Source organism: Mastacembelus armatus, chromosome 18 (assembly GCF_900324485.2).
Source record: "Mastacembelus armatus chromosome 18, fMasArm1.2, whole genome shotgun sequence".
NCBI lineage: Eukaryota > Metazoa > Chordata > Actinopteri > Synbranchiformes > Mastacembelidae > Mastacembelus > Mastacembelus armatus.
Window position 1 is genome coordinate 709,115 of NC_046650.1, and position 21,078 is coordinate 730,192.

The 21,078-nt window shown below is 40.3% G+C and overlaps 1 protein-coding gene across 4 annotated transcripts in view; it reads right to left on the bottom strand.

Moving 5' to 3' along the window:
* The window catches only part of mtm1 (myotubularin 1), an 86,597-nt gene extending 65,889 nt beyond the window's left edge, over window positions 1-20,708 (bottom strand). For 3 of the 4 annotated variants that reach the window (XR_003296272.1, XM_026317430.1, XM_026317416.1), the window contains exons 1-2: window positions 20,602-20,708; window positions 9,015-9,096 (exon numbers count right to left, since the gene is read on the bottom strand). Coding sequence is in view for 2 of the 4 variants with exons in the window: in XM_026317430.1 (XP_026173215.1) it covers window positions 9,015-9,071 (57 nt within the window). In the remaining 2 variants the exon portion in view is untranslated. The remainder of the gene's footprint in view (window positions 1-9,014; window positions 9,097-20,601) is intronic. The other variant, XM_026317439.1, reaches the window with a different exon arrangement.
* Window positions 20,709-21,078: the final 370 nt, after the last annotated feature.

The following is a 21,078-nucleotide window of genomic DNA, read 5'->3' on the forward strand; positions in this document are numbered from 1 at the left end:
CCGACCGTGCGCATACGATTACCAAGGCAATAGTTTTTTTCATGGCTCTAGATATGCACCCATTTTCACTTGTTGAGAATGATGGATTCACACATTTGCTAAATGTGTTGAAGCCCAGATACCAATTACTGAGCAGACCGCATTTCAGTCAGAATGTGCTGCCTCAACTTTACAGCGAAGTAAAAGCCAAACTGGTGGAGGACCTGAGCAATGCAAAATTCATTGCTTTAAACTACAAATGTTTGGACCTCCCGTGCAACTCACTCCTTCATTACGATCACGGCGCACTACATTAAGACAACTGCAATTGCAAATCCTGTTCTGCAGACACACTCCATCTATGAAAGCCACACAAGTGATCATCGGTTGGAAATACTACAGGGAACTGTAGCAGAGTGGAAACTCGACAGAAAATACCACTATTCCTGTGACAATAGATAACGCCAAAAATATTGTTAATGCAGTTGAAGCAGCCGGATTTTCACCAAATATTCGGTGCAAAAGATAGTCACTTTTTCCATCATAGCACTACCAAGTACTACAGTACTTAAGGACAAACAAGAGATGCTCCAACTGCATCCACATAAGCTCATTCAGGATGTTCCCACCAAGTGGAACTCAAGCGATGACATGCTTGAGCGCTACCTTGAACAACAGGCTGCTGTTTTCTCAGCACTTACAGACAGGAGTGTTAAGAGGAACATAAAGGACATTGTTACTCTGTCTGATGAAGATGTAAAAGTAGCTGAGGACATCATTCAGGTTCTTAAACAACTGAAACTGGTCACAACTCTATTGAGCATAGAACAGCTCCCAACAGTTTTAATGATAATGCCACTGAAACACACCATACTGGAATCTATGAAAGTTAGTGACACAAATACAACAGTTGTTAACACCCCGCCCCTTTTTTGGCACATGGCCGAACAGCACATACCCAAATTAAACTAGCTGGTCTTTACATTTTACGGGTTATATTAATGACCTTGGTATCATTTGAAGGAAAAGCTTTCCAGTTTATTATTGCACACTGTAAAATATGAAATATGACTCCCCTCCCCCCTCTAGCTTCGTCCACTGTGTGCCCACCATTGTCAAGGCAACTTACTGTAGCGGTGGGGGCCGTTTAAATCCCCCTTACGCTTTATCGGCTATACAGTGTAATACATTGCTGGAAAGAGCGTTTCGTTGGCTACAAGATACGCCAGTCATCATTGCCAAACAATGTGACTGGCTGGTTCTACTTCCATTAGAAGTTGTCCTATCCCATGGGTGTGATTTGATCTCAGTGGTGATTCCTATTGGTTTTATGCTTAGTTACGGTGTAAAAAATAACAAGCATGTTTGATTGAGGGCTCATGTGATTCACAGAAGCTTGCTATGTCAATCTTTACTGAATAAACGGCGAAATCAACTGTAAAACAAACTGGATTAAAACATTTCATGAGGAGGATGATGGTTTTATGGATTTACTCTGGGATAATACGTCTTTTGGACTAAAACATGGATGCACTATGGTCCCTGGATTCTAACGAAAAAAAGGATATGCAATACTTGAAGTTTCAGTATATGTACGAAGTAACACGACAGAAAAGGTAAGAACTAGCGTTTTTCCAATATTTGTACTGTTGTTAAACATTAAGAAACTGTAGTCGCTGTGATATTTCAATCCTGTATTGCTTTATACCATTTGAATCGTGAGACTTTATCCTTTAATTTGATATATGGTTTGTTGAACTTTATTCAAATTTGTCTGACGATCTTTTGTAATAAATCTGGAAATATCCCAGGTCTGGGACCGGGGTAACCAACAGGTTATCAAATCTGCCATTTTGTCCAACGTAATCAAAAGATACCCAGAATCTGACTCAATACTTGTGCAGGTTCTTCATATGAGCACTACAGTTGACCCAGATTTTAAATCTCTGCCTTTTCTTGATGAGACCATGCACAGAAACATCTTTAACAGCCTGATGGAGAGGATTCTGGAAAACAATCCCCAGCAGGTATTTTTTTGTTTTAATCCAAACTTAATTTAATAAATTAAATTTTACCAATACTATTTAGTTTCACATAGTCCTGCAATGCATAACACTAGTAAACATGTCTTGTGAAAACCACTTTACAAATACAATATATATGCATATTTTTTTCATTAAATTTCAGCATTGTCAGCATTTTTCAGCATCTGTCTATCTAAACAGAAACTTAGATAATCAGAAATAAGCATCACTATGTTTGTTTTTGATAGTTCTATGTGTCAGATGTGAATTGCAATTAGCAATATTAATTTGAAACACTGAACTATTTTCTGGCTTTGTCCTGGTTAGGCCCAGGCCTCACAGGAGCAGTTAGATGTGGCATCCAGCAGTAGTGATCCTCCAGCCAAAAGAGCACCAATCTCTGAACTGTTTGGAAAGTTATTCCCAGTGGAGCCAGGCACTCCTGCACACAAGTCTCCATTGCAAATGGTTAAAGAAGAGATTGAGTGTTACAGGCAAGTGCCAACTCTTCCAGTGGCGTCAAATCCACTTGTATGGTGGAAGGACAATGAGAGCCCGTTTCCTCATGTAGCCAAGTTGGCTAAATGCTATCTTGGAGTCCCAGCAACATCTGTCCCCACTGAGAGGGTGTTCTCTACTGCAGGGGACATTGTTACAGCACAGAGAGCAAGCCTCTCACCTGAGAATGTGGATATGATGGTCTTTTTGAAGAAGAACCTAAAACTTAATTGAACATTCCAAGTGCATGTTAAAGTAGACAAACCAGTATTTATTTTTGACTAGTCTACATTGGATTTATTTCATTTTAGTTTACTCAAGAAAGCTGACTTCACTAAAGAGAGAAATGTTTTTCTGACTGGTCTACATTGGAGTTATTTCATTTTAGTTTACTCAGGTATGCTGAAAAAAGTGAGGCCAGTGTATAAACTTAATAAAGATAAAGTTCAGTTATTGTTCTTAATAAATTTTGTTAATCTAGTGTTCCCTAGCATTGTCATCCATGACATGAACCCTACCACGGCAGCAAACCGAAGTGAACCATGGCTCCAAAACCATGAACCAAACCAAACCGTGGCATTGGTATATTGTTACACCCCTAGAGCAGATCGAAGTTATATACAGTCTCAATAATGGACAGACTGATTTGCAGAGAGAGCAGTTAAACAGGTTGATGGCCATATTTTGAAAATAAAACATTGAAAACATCTCATCTCTAGGAATTTGGCCGAGTTTCTTAGCCGACCTAAATCCTGACAATCCAGGGTGGGGACCGGGATGCAGAGACTCAGTCTAAAACGCTTCTCTGCAGTTTCCTTAGAGCCGCCGCCCCCTTCAAACCACATAGAGACTGTGTCTGCCCCTCGAACATATAAATCAAACAAATCAGAAGTTAACAGAAGAGGAGTTATTCATAAAAACTTAAAAATTAAGACCACTCCTCTTATTGAACAGAAAAACAGAACTGTCAAATGTGGATTAATAAATTTCAGGTCTCTTTCATCTAAATCTCTGTTAGTAAATGATTTGATAACTGATCACCAAATTGACCTACTTTATCTTACTGAAACCTGGTTACAGCAGGATGAATATGTCAGTCTGAATGAATCAACCCCCCTCAGTCATAAAAATTATCATGTTCCTCGAAGCACAGGTCGAGGTGGAGGAGTAGCTGCAATCTTCCAGTCAAACTTATTATTAAACTTTCATCCTCAGAACAGTTATAACTCATTTGAGAGCCTCACTCTTAGTCTCTCACATACAAACTGGAAAACACAAAAACCAGTTCTACTTGTCATTTTGTACCGTCCACCTGTTCCTTACTCAGAGTTTTTAACTGAATTCCCTGACTTCCTGTCTGATTTAGTGCTTAGATCAGATAAAGTCATTATAGTGGGAGATTTTAACATTCATGTAGATGTTGAAAATAACAGCCTCAGCATTGCATTTAATTCTATATTAGATTCAATTGGTTTCATTCAAAACGTTAATAAACCCACCCACTGTTTTAATCACACCCTTGATCTTGTTCTGACCTATGGCATCGAAATTGAACATCTAATAATTTTCCCCCCAAATCCTGTTTTGTCAGATCATTCTTTAATAACTTTCGAATTTAAAATGATGGATCATGCAGCGTCTGGAAGAAAATTCCACTACAGCAGATGTTTATCCGACAACACTGTTAATAAATTTAAGAAAATGATTCCATCTTTATTTGCATCTATGCCAAGTATAAACATAATGGAGGGCAGCTGCCTTAATCCTACTCCCTACCAAATTGATCATGTTGTTGACAGCGCTGTAACCTCACTGCGTGAAACGCTTGATTCTGTAGCCCCTCTGAAAAAGAAGTTAGTGATTCAGAGAAGACTAGCCCCATGGTATAATTTACATGTTCGTACCTTAAAGCAGGCATCACGAAGGCTGGAAAGGAAGTGGCGTTCCACAAACTTAGAGGAAATTTTTCTAGCCTGGAAAAACAGTCTACTAACATATAAAAAAGCTCTCCGTAAAGCCAGAACTGCATACTATTCATCACTAATAGAGGAAAATAAGAACAATCCCAGGTTTCTTTTCAGCACTGTAGCCAGGCTGACAAAAAGTCACAGCTCCGTTGAGCCCAGTGTTCCCTTAGCTCTCAGCAGTGATGAATTTATGAGTTTCTTTACAAATAAAATCACAACTATTAGAGATAAAATTCAGCAGATGCTTCCTATACCTGCAATAAATGAATCTTTTACTACAGTAGCTCTTGAATCATCTGTAGGACCTCAGTTATGTTTAGACTGCTTCTCTCCTATAGATCTCTCTGAATTTACATCAGTAGTTGCTTCATCGAAATCATCAACGTGTCTCTTGGACCCCATCCCGACTAGACTGTTTAAAGGCACCCTGCCATTAATGAACTCATCTTTATTGGACTTGGTAAATTTATCTCTAGTATCAGGCTACGTACCACAGGCCTTTAAGACCGCAGTAATCAAACCTTTACTCAAAAAGCCTAGTCTTGATCCAGGTGTCTTGGCTAATTATAGACCAATATCCAACCTGCCATTTATTTCTAAAATCCTAGAAAAAGCTGTTGCTAAGCAGCTATCAGACCACTTACACAGGAATGAACTATTTGAAGATTTCCAATCAGGATTTAGAGCACATCATAGTACAGAAACAGCACTGTTGAAAGTTACCAACGATCTTCTCTTAGCCTCAGATAATGGACTTGTTTCGATACTTGTCCTCCTAGACCTTAGTGCAGCATTCGACACCATTGACCACAACATCTTATTACAGAGACTGGAGCATGTGATTGGTATCAGAGGAACAGCGATAAAGTGGTTCCAATCCTATTTATCGGACAGATTCCAGTTTGTTCATGTCCATGATGAACCTTCCACACAAACAAAAGTTAGTTATGGAGTTCCACAAGGTTCTGTGCTAGGACCGATTCTGTTCACCCTGTACATGCTTCCTTTAGGATATATCATTAGGAAGCACTCTATTAATTACCACTGCTATGCGGATGACACTCAGTTATATCTATCTATTAAACCTGTTAACACAAACCAGTTAACCAGACTTCAAGCCTGTCTAACTGACATAAAGGCTGGATGACCAGTAACTTTTTACTTTTAAACTCGGAGAAAACAGAAGTCATTATATTTGGGCCTAAAAATCTCAGAAATAACTTTTCTAAAATTATAGCTACTCTAGATGGCATAGCCCTGGCCTCCAGCACTACTGTAAAAAACCTTGGAGTTATTTTTGACCAGGACATGTCCTTTAACTCACACATAAAACAAATTTCTAGAACTGCATTCTTTCACCTGCGCAACATTTCCAAAATTAGGAACATCCTGTCTCAAAATGATGCAGAAAAACTAGTCCATGCGTTTGTTTCCTCAAGGCTAGATTACTGTAACTCATTACTATCTGGATGTCCTAATATCTTAATAAAAAGCCTCCAATTAATCCAGAATGCCGCAGCCAGAGTCCTGACAGGAACTAGCAAGAGAGATCATATTTCTCCTATATTGGCTTCTCTTCATTGGCTCCCTGTAAAATATAGAATAGAATTTAAAATCCTTCTTCTCACATACAAATCCCTTCATAATCAAGCTCCTTCATACCTTAAAGACCTCATAGTACCATATTATCCCAATAGACCACTTCGCTCTCAGAGTGCAGGCCTACTTGTGGTTCCCAGAGTTCTCAAAAGCAGAATGGGAGGCAGAGCCTTTAGCTATCAAGCTCCTCTCCTGTGGAACCAGCTCTCAGCCTGGGTTCAGGAGGCAGACACTCTCTGTACTTTTAAGGCTAGACTTAAAACCTTCCTCTTTGACAAAGCATATAGTTAGGGCTGGCTTCAGGCAACTCTGAACCATCCCTTAGTTAGTTATGCTGCTATAGGCCTAGACTGCCCGAGGACCATCGGTGCACTGAGCTCCCCTACCCTACCCCCCCTTCTCTCCCACCTCATGTATATTCCACCATTGAATGTTACTAACCTTGTGCTCTCTCTCTCCCCTAGTTTGTGCTCTCTCCCTCCCTCTCTCTCTTCTCTCTCTCTCTGTACCTTCTGCAGGTGTCCCTGGTCCTGGAGCTGTTTATCGCTGATGTGCAGTTACTGGCCCCACCAACTTGCAGTGTCTATTTGTTGTTTATTGTTGCTGTTCTTTTCTCTCTGCTCTATCCACTCACCCCAACCGGTCGAGGCAGATGGCCGCCCAAACTGAGCCCGGTTCTGCTGGAGGTTTTTTTCTTCCGTTAAAGGGAGTTTTTTCCTCTCCACTGTCGCCAAGTGCTTGCTCATAAGGGAATTGTTGGGTTTTTAGTTTTAGTTTTTGTAAAGTGCCTTGAGATGATTTGTATTGTGATTTGGCGCTATACAAATAAAATTGAATTGAATTGAATTGAATTGAAAACAGACTTCTCTATATTTTTTTGTAAAATAATCCAATTAATCGAAAACATAATCGACTGATTAATCCACTATTGAAATAGTCGTTTGTTGCAGCCCTACATCTTCACACTGCACAAATTTTAATTGCGTTGTGCTCCTCCAACTGTGTGACAGTGGACACATAACAGAATCAAGTAAAAAAAACAAATGCCTTGACTACGTCACATACAGACCTTTGAGATTAAATTTGGACATCCCTAGTTTTATAACCAAAAAAAAACCAAAAAAAAAAAAACATTTATTGTTTTTTGAATCTACACCTAACAACCTAGATCCACCTAAGTGGATGCGGAACCCCTGTCTCCTTAAACAGTAGTCACATTGATATTTCATCTTAAGGTGATACAGCTATGCAGTCCCAACACAGATACAGTGGGTACGGAAAGTATTCAGACCCCTTTAAATTTTTCACTCTTTGTGTCATTGCAGACATTTGCCAAAATCAATAAAGTTAATTTTATTTCTCATTAATGTACACTCAGCACCCCATCTTGACAGAAAAAAACAGAAATGTAGAAATTTTTGCAAATTTATTAAAAAAGAAAAACTGAAATATCACATGGTCATAAGTATTCAGACCCTTTGCAGTGACACTCATATTTAACTCACATGCTGTCCATTTCTTCTGATCCTCCTTGAGATGGTTCTGCTCCTTCATTGGAGTCCAGCTGTGTTTAATTAAACTGATTGGACTTGATTAGGAAAGGCACACACCTGTCTATATAAGACCTTGCAGCTCACAGTGCATGTCAGAGCAAATGAGAATCATGAGGTCGAAGGAACTGCCCAAGGAGCTCGGAGACAGAATTGTGGCAAGGCACAGATCTGGCCAAGGTTACAAAAGAATTTCTGCAGCACTCAAGGTTCCTAAGAGCACAGTGGCCTCTATAATCCTCAAATGGAAAAAGTTTGGGACGACCAGAACTCTTCCTAGACCTGGCCATCCAGCCAAACTGAGCAATGGTGGGAGAAGAGCCTTGGTGAGAGAGGTAAAGAAGAACCCAAAGATCACTGTGGCTGAGCTCCAGAGATGCAGTAGGGAGATGGGAGAAAGTTCCACAAAGTCAACTATCACTGCAGCCCTCCACCAGTCGGGGCTTTATGGCAGAGTGGCCCGACGGAAGCCTCTCCTCAGTGCAAGACACATGAAAGCCCGCATAGAGTTTGCCAAAAAACACATGAAGGACTCCCAGACTATGAGAAATAAGATTCTCTGGACTGATGAGCCCAAGATTGAACTTTTTGGAGTTAATTCTAAGCGGTGTGTGTGGAGAAAACCAGGCACTGCTCATCACCTGCCCAATACAATCCCTACAGTGAAACATGGTGATAGGAGCATCATGTTGTGGGGGTGTTTTTCAGCTGCAGGGACAGGACGACTGGTTGCAATTGAAGGAAAGATGAATGTGGCTAAGTACAGAGATATCCTGGAAGAAAACCTCTTCCAGAGTGCTCAGGACCTCAGACTGGGCTGAAGGTTCACCTTTCAACAGGACAATGACCCTAAGCACACAGCTAAAATAACAAAGGAGTGGCTTTGGAACAACTCTGTGACCGTTCTTGACTGGCCCAGCCAGAGCCCTGACCTAAACCCAATTGAGCATCTCTGGAGAGACCTGAAAATGGCTGTCCACCAACGTTCACCATCCAACCTGACAGAACTGGAGAGGATCTGCAAGGAAGAATGGCAGAGGATCCCCAAATCCAAGTGTGAAAAACTTGTTGCACCATTCCCAAGAAGACTCATGGCTGTCCTAGCTCAAAAGGGTGCTTCTACTCAATAGTGAGCACAGGGTCTGAATACTTATGACCATGCGATATTTCAGTTTTTCTTTTTTAATAAATTTGCAAAAATTTCTACATTTCTGTTTTTTTTTTCTGTCAAGATGGGGTGCTGAGTGTACATTGAGAAATAAAATGAACTTTTTTGATTTTGGAAAATGGCTGCAATGACACAGAGTGAAAAATTTAAAGGGGTCTGAATACTTTCCGTACCCACTGTACACCACTAGAATACAAACAGACAAAGCATGACATATAAATCAACTTACACTTGAGATGTGTGGCTCCAAGGCGTTGGAGTTGTACACTGAGTCTGGTGAGGCCATTACTCAAGGAGGGGGCTTCCGCAGGCTGAGAAAGAGCACAGAGTATGTGTTGTGTAAAAGTCTTTATCAGCAATCTCATTCTAAAGTTCTAAAGGCTGTTTTTTCCTCCCAGATTATAAGCTTTCACATTCTGATTTGCTTTCTTTATTTGTTGATGGTAGTAACTCCTTTTCCACTGCAGCAGGAAAAATTAGATTCTGGATTTCAGGCAAATATTGACCCCAAAAGATTTGCATCCAAGTATTAAAAATAACAGTTTTCAATATTTTTATGTTAGATTGCCCAGTTACAGTGGGTACGGAAAGTATTCAGACCCCTTTACATTTTTCACTCTTTGTGTCATTGCAGCCATTTGCCAAAATCAAAAAAGTTCATTTTATTTCTCATTAATGTACACTCCGCTCCCCATCTTGACAGAAAAAAAAAAACAGAAATGTAGAAATTTTTGCAAATTTATTAAAAAAGAAAAACTGAAATATGACATGGTCATAAGTATTCAGACCCTGTGCTCAGTATTGAGTACAAGCACCCTTTTGAGCTAGGACAGCCATGAGTCTTCTTGGGAATGGTGCAACAAGTTTTTCACACCTGGATTTGGGGATCCTCTGCCATTCTTCCTTACAGATCCTCTCCAGTTCTGTCAGGTTGGATGGTGAACGTTGGTGGACAGCCATTTTCAGGTCTCTCCAGAGATGCTCAATTGGGTTTAGGTCAGGGCTCTGGCTGGGCCAGTCAAGAACGGTCACAGAGTTGTTCCAAAGCCACTCCTTTGTTATTTTAGCTGTGTGCTTAGGGTCATTGTCCTGTTGAAAGGCGAACCTTCGGCCCAGTCTGAGGTCCTGAGCACTCTGGAAGAGGTTTTCTTCCAGGATATCTCTGTACTTGGCCACATTCATCTTTCCTTCAATTGCAACCAGTCGTCCTGTCCCTGCAGCTGAAAAACACCCCCACAACATGATGCTCCCACCACCATGTTTCACTGTAGGGATTGTATTGGGCAGGTGATGAGCAGTGCCTGGTTTTCTCCACACATACCGCTTAGAATTAATGCCAAAAAGTTCAATCTTGGTCTCATCAGACCAGAGAATCTTATTTCTCATAGTCTGGGAGTCCTTCATGTGTTTTTTGGCAAACTCTATGCGGGCTTTCATGTGTCTTGCACTGAGGAGAGGCTTCCGTCGGGCCACTCTGCCATAAAGCCCCGACTGGTGGAGGGCTGCAGTGATAGTTGACTTTGTGGAACTTTCTCCCATCTCCCTACTGCATCTCTGGAACTCAGCCACAGTGATCTTTGGGTTCTTCTTTACCTCTCTCACCAAGGCTCTTCTCCCATGATTGCTCAGTTTGGCTGGACGGCCAGGTCTACGAAGAGTTCTGGTCGTCCCAAACTTTTTCCATTTGAGGATTATGGAGGCCACTGTGCTCTTAGGAACCTTGAGTGCTGCAGAAATTCTTTTGTAACCTTGGCCAGATCTGTGCCTTGCCACAATTCTGTCTCTGAGCTCCTTGGGCAGTTCCTTCGACCTCATGATTCTCATTTGCTCTGACATGCACTGTGAGCTGTAAGGTCTTATATAGACAGGTGTGTGCCTTTCCTAATCAAGTCCAGTCAGTTTAATTAAACACAGCTGGACTCCAATGAAGGAGCAGAACCATCTCAAGGAGGATCAGAAGAAATGGACAGCATGTGAGTTAAATATGAATGTCACAGCAAAGGGTCTGAATACTTATGACCATGTAATATTTCAGTTTTTCTTTTTTAATAAATTTGCAAAAATTTCTACATTTCTGTTTTTTTCTGTCAAGATGGGGTGCTGAGTGTACATTAATGAGAAATAAAATGAACTTTTTTGATTTTGGCAAATGTCTGCAATGACACAAAGAGTGAAAAATTTAAAGGGGTCTGAATACTTTCCGTACCCACTGTATTTAGAAGATTCTGAAAATGGGGGTCTATGCATAAAAATGGTTCTGATTCCTTAATGGTTCATGCAATATTTTTGTTAAAGTTAAAGCTGAAAGCCTAAACTTCAATAACATCTCTTCAACAACACCTTTCAAAATCCTTGTTGGTGGACGGAGGGAAATATACAAAAATAAGTGTTAATGTTTAAACACTAATGTTGTTCAGTAGTATGCTTTTTTTTTTAAACCTATTCTAAAATATCAATATAAAACATGATATATCTCCACTATAAATATCACGTAATTATACATCGGGCAATACTAGCTAACATAAACCTTATCCCCTAATTCAGCAAACAAACTTAAATTACTCTGTCAATTTTGATCGTACAGATAAAAGAAGCATATCATTCAAATCTGTGAAGGGTCTAGTTTGATTTGTATACACTCATAATAACAAAACTCTGTTTTTCTTAAAGAAAGCAGACAGGGTGCGCTCTCTGTCTTCTCTGTCATCTCTCTTCACATACACGTAAATAAAACAACCAGAATCTCAGTGAATACTTGCCTTATAAAATTAACTAATATATGGGTAGAAAGCTTGAAATGTAAATGAAACAATTCAAGTTCAAAACAAATGATCACTTTTTATTTAATCCATATGAACGTAAGGAGAAGTACGTTTTCTCCTGTCTCAACTCATAACTAACGTAATCCCACCTCACACTGAGCGCACTGTCACATATGGAAATAGCCTGAGGTGAGCCAGGTAGTTCCGTACATGCCTCCTGAGAAATGACATAAAACGTCTTTTTTCTGTGCGTTTGGATGATGGCATGCTACGCGAGTGAAGAAATGCTTCTTATGTCCCAGACCGCGACGAATAGTTTACTTGCTCCTCAGAGGAAAAACACGACTCAAATGATGAACGTTTGGATCCGCATTGTATTGTGTTGTGTTGCACTAATCCCCTCTCAGCCACATTGACTGAAAAGCTCATTATGCGGTTCTTTGTGCAGTTCTTTGAGTGCGTCTTTGTCTTCTCTGGTAAATCACATTCATGCTCAGACACACCTTCCTGCATATGCCCTTTCTAAACAAAAAGTGTCTTAGAAAATTTAAATCACTGTATTGTTTTCTGTTCCCTCTGGGGTCTGAGGGGGTTTTTGGGGCCTGGACAAATTTTGACATGTCCTGACATTTGTGCTTTTTTCAGTGTTTTTTAAACATATTAATGTCTAAAGTCTAATAACACTGTAATCAGCACAAAATTGGCTACAATAATATGTGAGCAGCAAGTTTATACATTATTGTGTTTTTGAGAAAAAAGTGTTTATGCATGGTTAGTGAAAAACTACAATTTTTTACTCCCTGAAATAAGACCATAAAACACAAACAGAACATTGGTTCACAAGACTTTGGACACCAGCATGTTGTAGGCTAAAGTGTTTACTTCAGAGTGCTGTGAATGTCATCTTGTTCACACATTCACAGTAAACAATACACTGATTTAAATTTTCTAAGACACTTTTTGTCCAGAAAGGCCATATGCAAGAGGGTGTGTCTGAGGATGAATAGTCATGTGATTTACCTGAGAACACAAAAGATGCACTGAACGTCCAGACAAAGCCGCGCATAATGAGCCTTTCAGTCAATGTAGATGGGACAGATTAGTGCAGCACAATACAACACAATGAGGAGCCAAACGATCCTCATTTGAGTTAAAAATCAGTGTTTTTACTCTGAGGATAAGCTAAGCTATTTGTCTCTGTGAGGAATGTAAGGAACGCCGCTTCACGTGCGTAACGCGCCATCATCCAAACGCGCCGAAAAAGTGAGTAAATTCTATGATGAAGTTTGATATTTTGTGTCATTTCTCGGGGGCGTGCACATATTTACCTGGTTCACCTGAGATTATTTACATGTGAACAGTGGACAGTGTACAAGGCGGGACCGCATTACCTGTAATGAGGTGAGACAGGAAAAAACGGACTTCTCCTTACGTTCATACGGATTAAATAAAAAGTGATGATTTGTTTTTGACTTGAATTGTTTCACTCAAAAGAAAACATTTCAAGCTTTCTAGCCATATAATTCTTATTTTTATGAGCCAAGTATTCGCTGAGATTCTGGTTGTTTTATTTACGCGTCTGTGAAGAGAAATGGCAGAGACAGAAAAGTCCGAGAGCGCACCCTGTCGGCTTTCTTTATTTAAAAAAAGCACAACGTTTTGTTGTTATTATGATGGTATACCACTAAAACTAGACCCTTTACAGATTTGAATGATATGCTTCTTTTATCTGTACGATCAGAATTGACGGAGTAATTTAAGTTTGTTTCAGCCTTATCAGAAAAAGATGCGTCAAAACGCGCCGGCGCGTGCGTCGACCCCAGAGGGCTAATCCCCTCTCAGCCACATTGCCTGAAAAGCTCATTATGCGGTACTTTGTGCAGTTCTTTGAGTGCGTCTTTGTCTTCTCTGGTAAATCACATTCATGCTCAGACACACCTTCCTGTATATGCCCTTTCTAAACAAAAAGTGTCTTAGAAAATTTAAATCACTGTATTGTTTTCTGTGAATGAGTGAACAAGATGACATTCACATCATTGTGAAGCAAACACTTTTGGCTACAAGATGCATTTCTTAGAAGTCTTGTGAACCAATGTTCTGTATGTGTTTTATGGCCTAATTTCAGTGACTTAAAAATTTTAGTTTTGCACTAACCATGCATAAATGCTGTTTTCTCAAAAACACAATCATGTATAAACTTGCAGCTCACATATTGTAGCCCGGTTTGTGCTGATTACAGTGTTACCAGACTTTAGCCATTAATATGTTTAAAAGCAACTGAAAAAAAGCACAACTGTCAGGGCATGTCAAAACTTGCACAGGACCCCAAAACACCCTCAGACCCCAGATGGTTAACCCTCTGGGGTCGACGCACGCGCCGGCGCGTTTTGACGCATCTTTTTCTGATAAGGCTGAAACAAACTTAAATTACTCCATCAATTCTGATCGTACAGATAAAAGAAGTATATCATTCAAATCTGTAAAGGGTCTAGTTTTAGTGGTATACCATCATAATAACAACAAAACGTTGTGCTTTTTTTAAATAAAGAAAGCCGACAGGGTGCGCTCTCGGACTTTTCTGTCTCTGCCATTTCTCTTCACAGACACGTAAATAAAACAACCAGAATCTCAGCGAATACTTGGCTCATAAAAATAAGAATTATATGGCTAGAAAGCTTGAAAACACTAAACTTGGGTATGTTTATGATGACATCGCGGGGAGAACCTGATCTCGTAACAGAGACACTGTTACTCTCCTTTTTTTTCCATTGGTTAAGCAAACTTTGTGTTCATTCAAATAAAGAACGATTTTCTCTGGTAAATGATTCTTAAATTCTTCCATTAACATAAGCTCACGTAGATTATCTAAGGTTGTAACCTTACTAGCCTGACACCATTTATCAAATAGAACGCCCTTTTCTCGTGCAAACTCTACATATGTCTGTGTAGCAGTTTTTTCACAATTCCTGAATTTTTGTCTATAAGCCTCTGGCACTAACTCATACGCACGGAGGACTGTGGTTTTAACTTTGTCATAATCTAAACTGTCTTCAATAGACAGTGACGCACATACTTCTTGGGCTTTCCCAACAAATTTGCACTGAAGCAATAGAGACCATACATTTCGTGGCCAATTTAAGGTGGCAGCTATACGTTCAAATGCGCTGAAATACGAGTCTACCTCAGACTCTCTAAAAGGTGGTACCAATGCAATGTGCCTACTAACATCAAAGCCTTCGTGGGGTCGTGAAACAGGTGACTGAAAGGAGGGACTGGCAGCGATAGCAGCTCCCTGCTCCAACTCCAGAACCCTTACCTTAAGGTGCATGGCTTCCACCTCCAACCTTTTGTTCTGTAATTCCACCTCCCGAATCCTCAGAGTGAGTTCCAACTCCTCAGTTGTTCGTCCAGTTTGGACTGGGAGGTCCTTAGGTGGGGTAGGAAAACCAGCCAGATCACCCGGCCCGACTCCATTTGTGGGAGTTGGCCCACCAAATAACCCTCTTTCCGTCAGCTTTGATATGAGGAGTTGTTTAATCTCCTCCTTCTTTGCATTTAATGGCACATGCACGTCAAAAAAATTGGCGATTAACACCAAATCAGCCTTGCGGCACCTATCCAACTTATCCAAAGTTGGACTCAAGGTAAAGTCCTCTAATTTAAATTCCATGCTGCCACCACCACAAAAAGAAAAAACTGCGAAACAGACAGAAGAGTAAACACTGACGTATCTCGTTGACGAATCCGGCAAAGGACGGACGACACACACGAGAAAAAAAAGCGGGCGAGCCCCCAAATCTATGTTAAGATTTGAGGACAGCACGCAAAAACTCGACGGATGAGCCCCCAAATCTATGTTACGCCCCAGCCTAGGGGTTGCCGGAGCGTAACACGATTGTGGAGTTTTCCTCCAAACCTCTTCCACTCTCAACAAATACGAACTAGACGAACTACAATTAACACGAATATTTATTCTGTTTAAACACAGAATACAATACAGAAATGTACAACACAAACAAAACGCTAATTTAGCCCTACTCAAAACAAAACGCTCCGTGAGCCCTACGATATCAAACAAACGAAAGATCAAATAACAAAAACGCTAAACAGCCCTATAATAGCTAATCAAAGGAAATAACACAAAATCACAGGTCGCTAGCCTGGAAACTCCTAAAACAAACAGGAGAAAACAAAACACAAACGTAACCTAAGTCTCTAAGTATTTCTAATCTAAACAACGGAAAATACTATCAATACTAAACCTACAAAACCGAAACAAAAATCTAATCACTAACTAATTCACTCGAAATCGAAATCTTTAACAAATAGCTGGGAATGGCAAAGGTGGGAGAATAGCTCTCCTGAACAGCAGTCCGTGGGCTTCTTATAGTCCTTCCGGGAAGTGTTGGACCAATCCCGGAAGTCCAATCCACGGGCATCCTACGTCCACACCCACTCCATCCTCCGTCACACCCACACACATACACACGTAATGGGGAGGGCCAATAACACATAACCACACACACAATGACCCCTAGGGTCATAACACAGGTTTACAATCATTTCTTTTTTTTTTTGATTAATTGATCAATTTGAATCTCAAGTTTTTTTTTCTTTTGGTATTGTATTATTACTGCTTAATTTGGATATTCATTTACTTCAGTTATAATCTATTTTCTTTTCCAGAAGGTCGGGTACTGCGATTTTCTAACTAGAACATTCTTTGGACTGATTGTGTGAATTATTGTTCAACTCCCTCTCCTTGTGGGACTGGGGTTATGATTAAGGTGAATCGAAATCTCAAAGAAAGCAGAAAGGCTTTGGGAACTTTGTGTTTGTCATTTGGGGACAACACTATGTATAAGGGGGGAGGGTATATATGTGTCTTTTTTGGATAGTTTTGTTGTGTCTGGTTCAGCTAGTATTATCGTTTGTTGTATGCTATTTTCACAGATGATGGTTAACTACAAACTCTCAATTTACATTTATGTCAGAAAAGATGGGTTTGGTTTGGGACATTCACCTCACCACACATTTTAATGGTGACACCTACTGATAACATCTCAACCTCACTAACTAATGGCTGCCATGTTAACTTTATTAGCTGGAATGTGAGGGGACTTAATTACCCATCTAAACGCAACAAGGTATTCTCTCATCTCCTCCACCTTAAGGTACAAATGCACCCTAAAAATCTGGACCACCTAAAATTAAGAAGCTGGGTTGGGCAGGCTTTTCATTCTAAATTTAATGGCAAAGCCAGAGGCACAGCAATCCTTGTCAATAAAAACACCCCACTTATGGTCTCTGATACAATAGCTGACACAAATGGTCATTATGTAGTTGTGACCAGCTCATTGCTTAACACTCCACTCATTTTAGCAAACGTGTATGCCCCAAACTGGGATGGCTGAAAGTTCTTTAATGACTTTCTTCATTTCCTTCCTCAGATTGATATGTGGGAGAGACATAACACTGTCATGGATTCAGTGCTAGATTGTTACTCAACCAAAAAAAAAAAAAAAAAACGTACAATTTAAACCCTCCTTGATTTTACAGTCATATTTATGAGCTAATGGAGTTGTCGATGCCTGGAGATTTCTTTATCGATCCAAAAGACAATATTCCATCTTTTCATCAGTGCACGAAATGTTCATGTTGTTCATAGGTTTTTTGCTGATTAAAAATTACTTCCTAGCATTAGGACATGCAAATATGATACTATCACAATATCCAATCATAGTCCACATAGTAAACATATTATATACCCAGTCAGCTACAACTCCAGAGGTGGCCTTGTCACTCAGTGCTGAGAAGGCCTTCAACCAGGTGGAGTGGGATTATTTATTTTATACTCTATTTTATATATAAATTTGGTTTTGGACCCACATTCATCTCTTGGCTTAAGCTACTCTATGCCTCACCTATGGCTTGAGTTAGGACAAACTCATATTCTTCGTCAATAAAAACTAGGTATTGTGACAGGCCTACTACTGTTAACACTCTTGAGAGGCAGTGTAAAAGCATTGTTATGAACAAATAACTAGACTATAATATGATTAGCTAATGAAATGTAAACATCCATTCATCCATCTATTATCTATACCTAGTTGTTCCTATTTATGGGTCACAGTGATTTGCTGGAGCCTTTCCCAGTTTTCTTTAGGCAAAGGCAGGGGTACACCCTGGACAGGTCACCAGTCCATCACAGTGAAATGTAAACAAATCAATTGCAGGACTTAGTCAGTATTTTTACTGTACTAAATCTACACCTGCACTGAGCGCCTGAAACTGTGAATTTCTGACAGTTCAACTGATTATCCAACAGTGTGAATTTATGAATGCACCCATAACAACCATCTGGTCAATTTGTTATTTTTAATCAATAATCCATGCTTGTATCGTTTAGTTAACTCCACATGTGTACTCCAGACTACTAGTATACTTAACATACCTGCAAAACAAAAACAAACTCTGAGCTAGCCAGATGAAACTTGCACATTTCTCTGCCTTTCTATATTTTTCCACAGTATTCTCATGTTTCCCATCATAAATGCAAAAGACTTAAAACAAGCATGGTCAACACTGACACTACTGAAGTGTAACACCACATATTGTAGTAGAGTAAATTCTCAGTCCGTGGTGTGCAGTAGTGTGTATGTGTGAGAGAGAGCAAGAAAGAGTGTGAGTGTGTATGTGTGACATTGTGTGTGTGAGAGAATGTGAGCATGTGTCTGTATGACAACATAGGGCTGTATTTTTAAGACAATATCAATATTCCAGCCCTTAATATCAATACTCCCTTGGGTCATAAGGGGTTATTGCATCTTCCCAGCCCACCAGTCTTTCTTGTACAATGTGACTTTCACACCAGAGTGGATGAGTAAAATGTGGAAAATATTTAGCAGCACCTTCGTCTTTAAAAGCAGATCTTTGGCTCTATTTATATTTTGGCTTTAAAGTCTCATTCACTGAAGTTTCCCCCCGAGAGAATGAGAGGGTCTTTTCCTTGCGCCCTGCATAGTGGAGGTGGGGAGCTGTTGACCTCGACTAGGGACATTGTCAGTCGGTTGAAGGAATACTTCGAGGATCTCCTCAATTCCACCGACAAGCCTTCAATAGAGGAAGCACAGGCTGGGGACTCAGCTGATTGAGGATCCTCAGATCCAAGAGGAACAATGCAGTTTTCGTCCTGGTTGTAGAATGCTGAACCAGCTTTATGCCCTCTCCAGGGTGTTCAAGAAAAGATTGACATACAGATCGGCACAGCGGGAGCAGCAATGCGATTAGTGTACTGGTCTGTTGTGGTGAAAAGCTGAGTCGAAAGGAGAAGCTCTAGATTTACCTGTCAATCTATGTTCCTACCCTTACCTATGATCAGGACCTCTGTGTCATGACTGAAAGGACAAGATCACAAGTACAAGAAGCTGTAATGAGTTTCCTCCAGAGGGTGGCTGGGTGCTGCCAGAGACAGGGTGAGGAGCTCAGTCACCCGGAAGGAGCTCGGAGTAGAGCTGCTGCTCCTGCGCATTGAGAGGAGCCAGCTGAGGTGGCTCGGGCATCTGTTCTGGATGCCCCCTGGATGCCTCTCTGAGGAGGAGTTCTGGGCATGTCCCACCAGGAGGAGGCCCCAGGACACACTGGAGGGACTATGTCTCTTGACTGGCCTGGGAACACCACGGTAGTACACAGGAAGAGCTGGAGGAAGTGTCTAAGGAGTGGGAAGTCTGGGCACCTCTGCTTAGATCATTGCCCCCGTGAACCATCCACGGATCAAGCGGCAGAAAATGGATGGATGACTTTAAAATTAAAGACAGGAGTAATGACATGGACAAAACAAATGTTTGCAAGCATTGCCATGTTTCATATGGCATTCAGGCAGCATATTGTACTGTTTTAAAAAAAATATATCAATATATATCTAAATTTTTTTTTTTTTTTTTGCACAGCCTTGCTGTTCAGACTACTTGTTGGTGAGTGCCATATACATATCTGTATTTTGAAATCTAGATCATTTTCCTCCCTGAGGAACACAGTAACCAAATCTAAAACTAGTCCAGTACCTGTTATATCAGCAAACAGGCTAAACCTACAAAATTAGCAGCCTATTGGTTGTATTTACAGAGTGCCCTGGGATGGAGTCAAATACCTGGCCTGAATTTATGCTTCAGTCCACCCCTGTGCAGAGTCTTTACAACATCCCCACTCTCAGGGGTGTCAAGCAAAACACATTTAAAGCTAAATACAACTGATTATTTATATTTACTGGCATATTTCTCCCTTTGATTTTGTTAGGCCAAGTACACATGGCTGTGAATCCCCTACTGGCTTTACATGATCATCTTTCAGCACTGGAGCTGCATCTGCACCAGTGACCTGTAACATCAGTAACGTTAGATGAGCGAATACCGATTATATACGTCAACCTTTTACAAACAACACTTTCAACTTGACAACAAACTAACAAACTTCAAATACTAATTTTTAAATGATTTCAAAGCGGCAAATTCTGAGCTGTAACAAGCTTGGAATTTAAATTCAAAATATTTCTTTCTGGTAAAAGCAGTGAAAAGTTTAGTTAAGCAGTGAAAAGACTTCTTGTACAGTGTAATCCAGGTTGGTACGGTTATTTTGCATTGTCCACTGAAACTAACAGCTAAGCAGTTTGCTATGTGGGACCCAGATATAAGGTACGAATACAAAACAAAGGGTCGCTTTCATTTTTAAAATTTTTTTTTACTATCGATATTACAGTCAAAACCGGTTTGTGTTCATGGCAGGTTTGAACACAAATAGCACTTACACGCACAATGAAGAAGAACAAAGGTCCTCCATTCGCAGAAAACTGAACTTTTCCAACTTGGCCATTCCAATAGGCACAGCTGTAGAGTTGCACCAGGAAATAGCGGCGGCCTAGAAGGTACGACAGCTTGTTCCACTCGAAATTCCTACTATTTATAACCTCTAGCGCACGGCAACCACCGACAATCGTTCTCCAAAAAACACTTAACACGCTCTTACGTGTCCTTGTTATGGCGAAGGGTCTTAACTTACCCGCAAAGTGCGATTCTCCCGTGGCTGAATGTCGACCTGTTTCCCTCAAGCACAGCAGGAACTTACTCTGTGTCATGTGCCGAGCTGTCATGGCGCGGATTGGCTGGTTGTCAAATTCGGAATTGCAAGGCATGCAGGGAAAGGTAGTTTTCAAAAGGGTTGCAATACTTAATTTTCCATATTAGGCCGTTTTAATAAATAAATCTCAGGAGTCACAAAATATTAATAGGATAAAAAAGAAATATGGAAATAAATTTTGTATTCCTTACAAAATGTTTTGTCTTGCAATATGTTTGCATTCACTCTGTTTCTTAGAAGAATGCTGAGCTGTATTGTATTATAATTGAATATGTATTATGCAGCACAATGCCGCTGGTTGTGGCCACAGTGGAAGACAGCTCACCCTCATGTATAAGGTATGTATATCATTGTAGCAAAACTGATACAGTAGCAGAGGTAGTTAATATATGATTATTA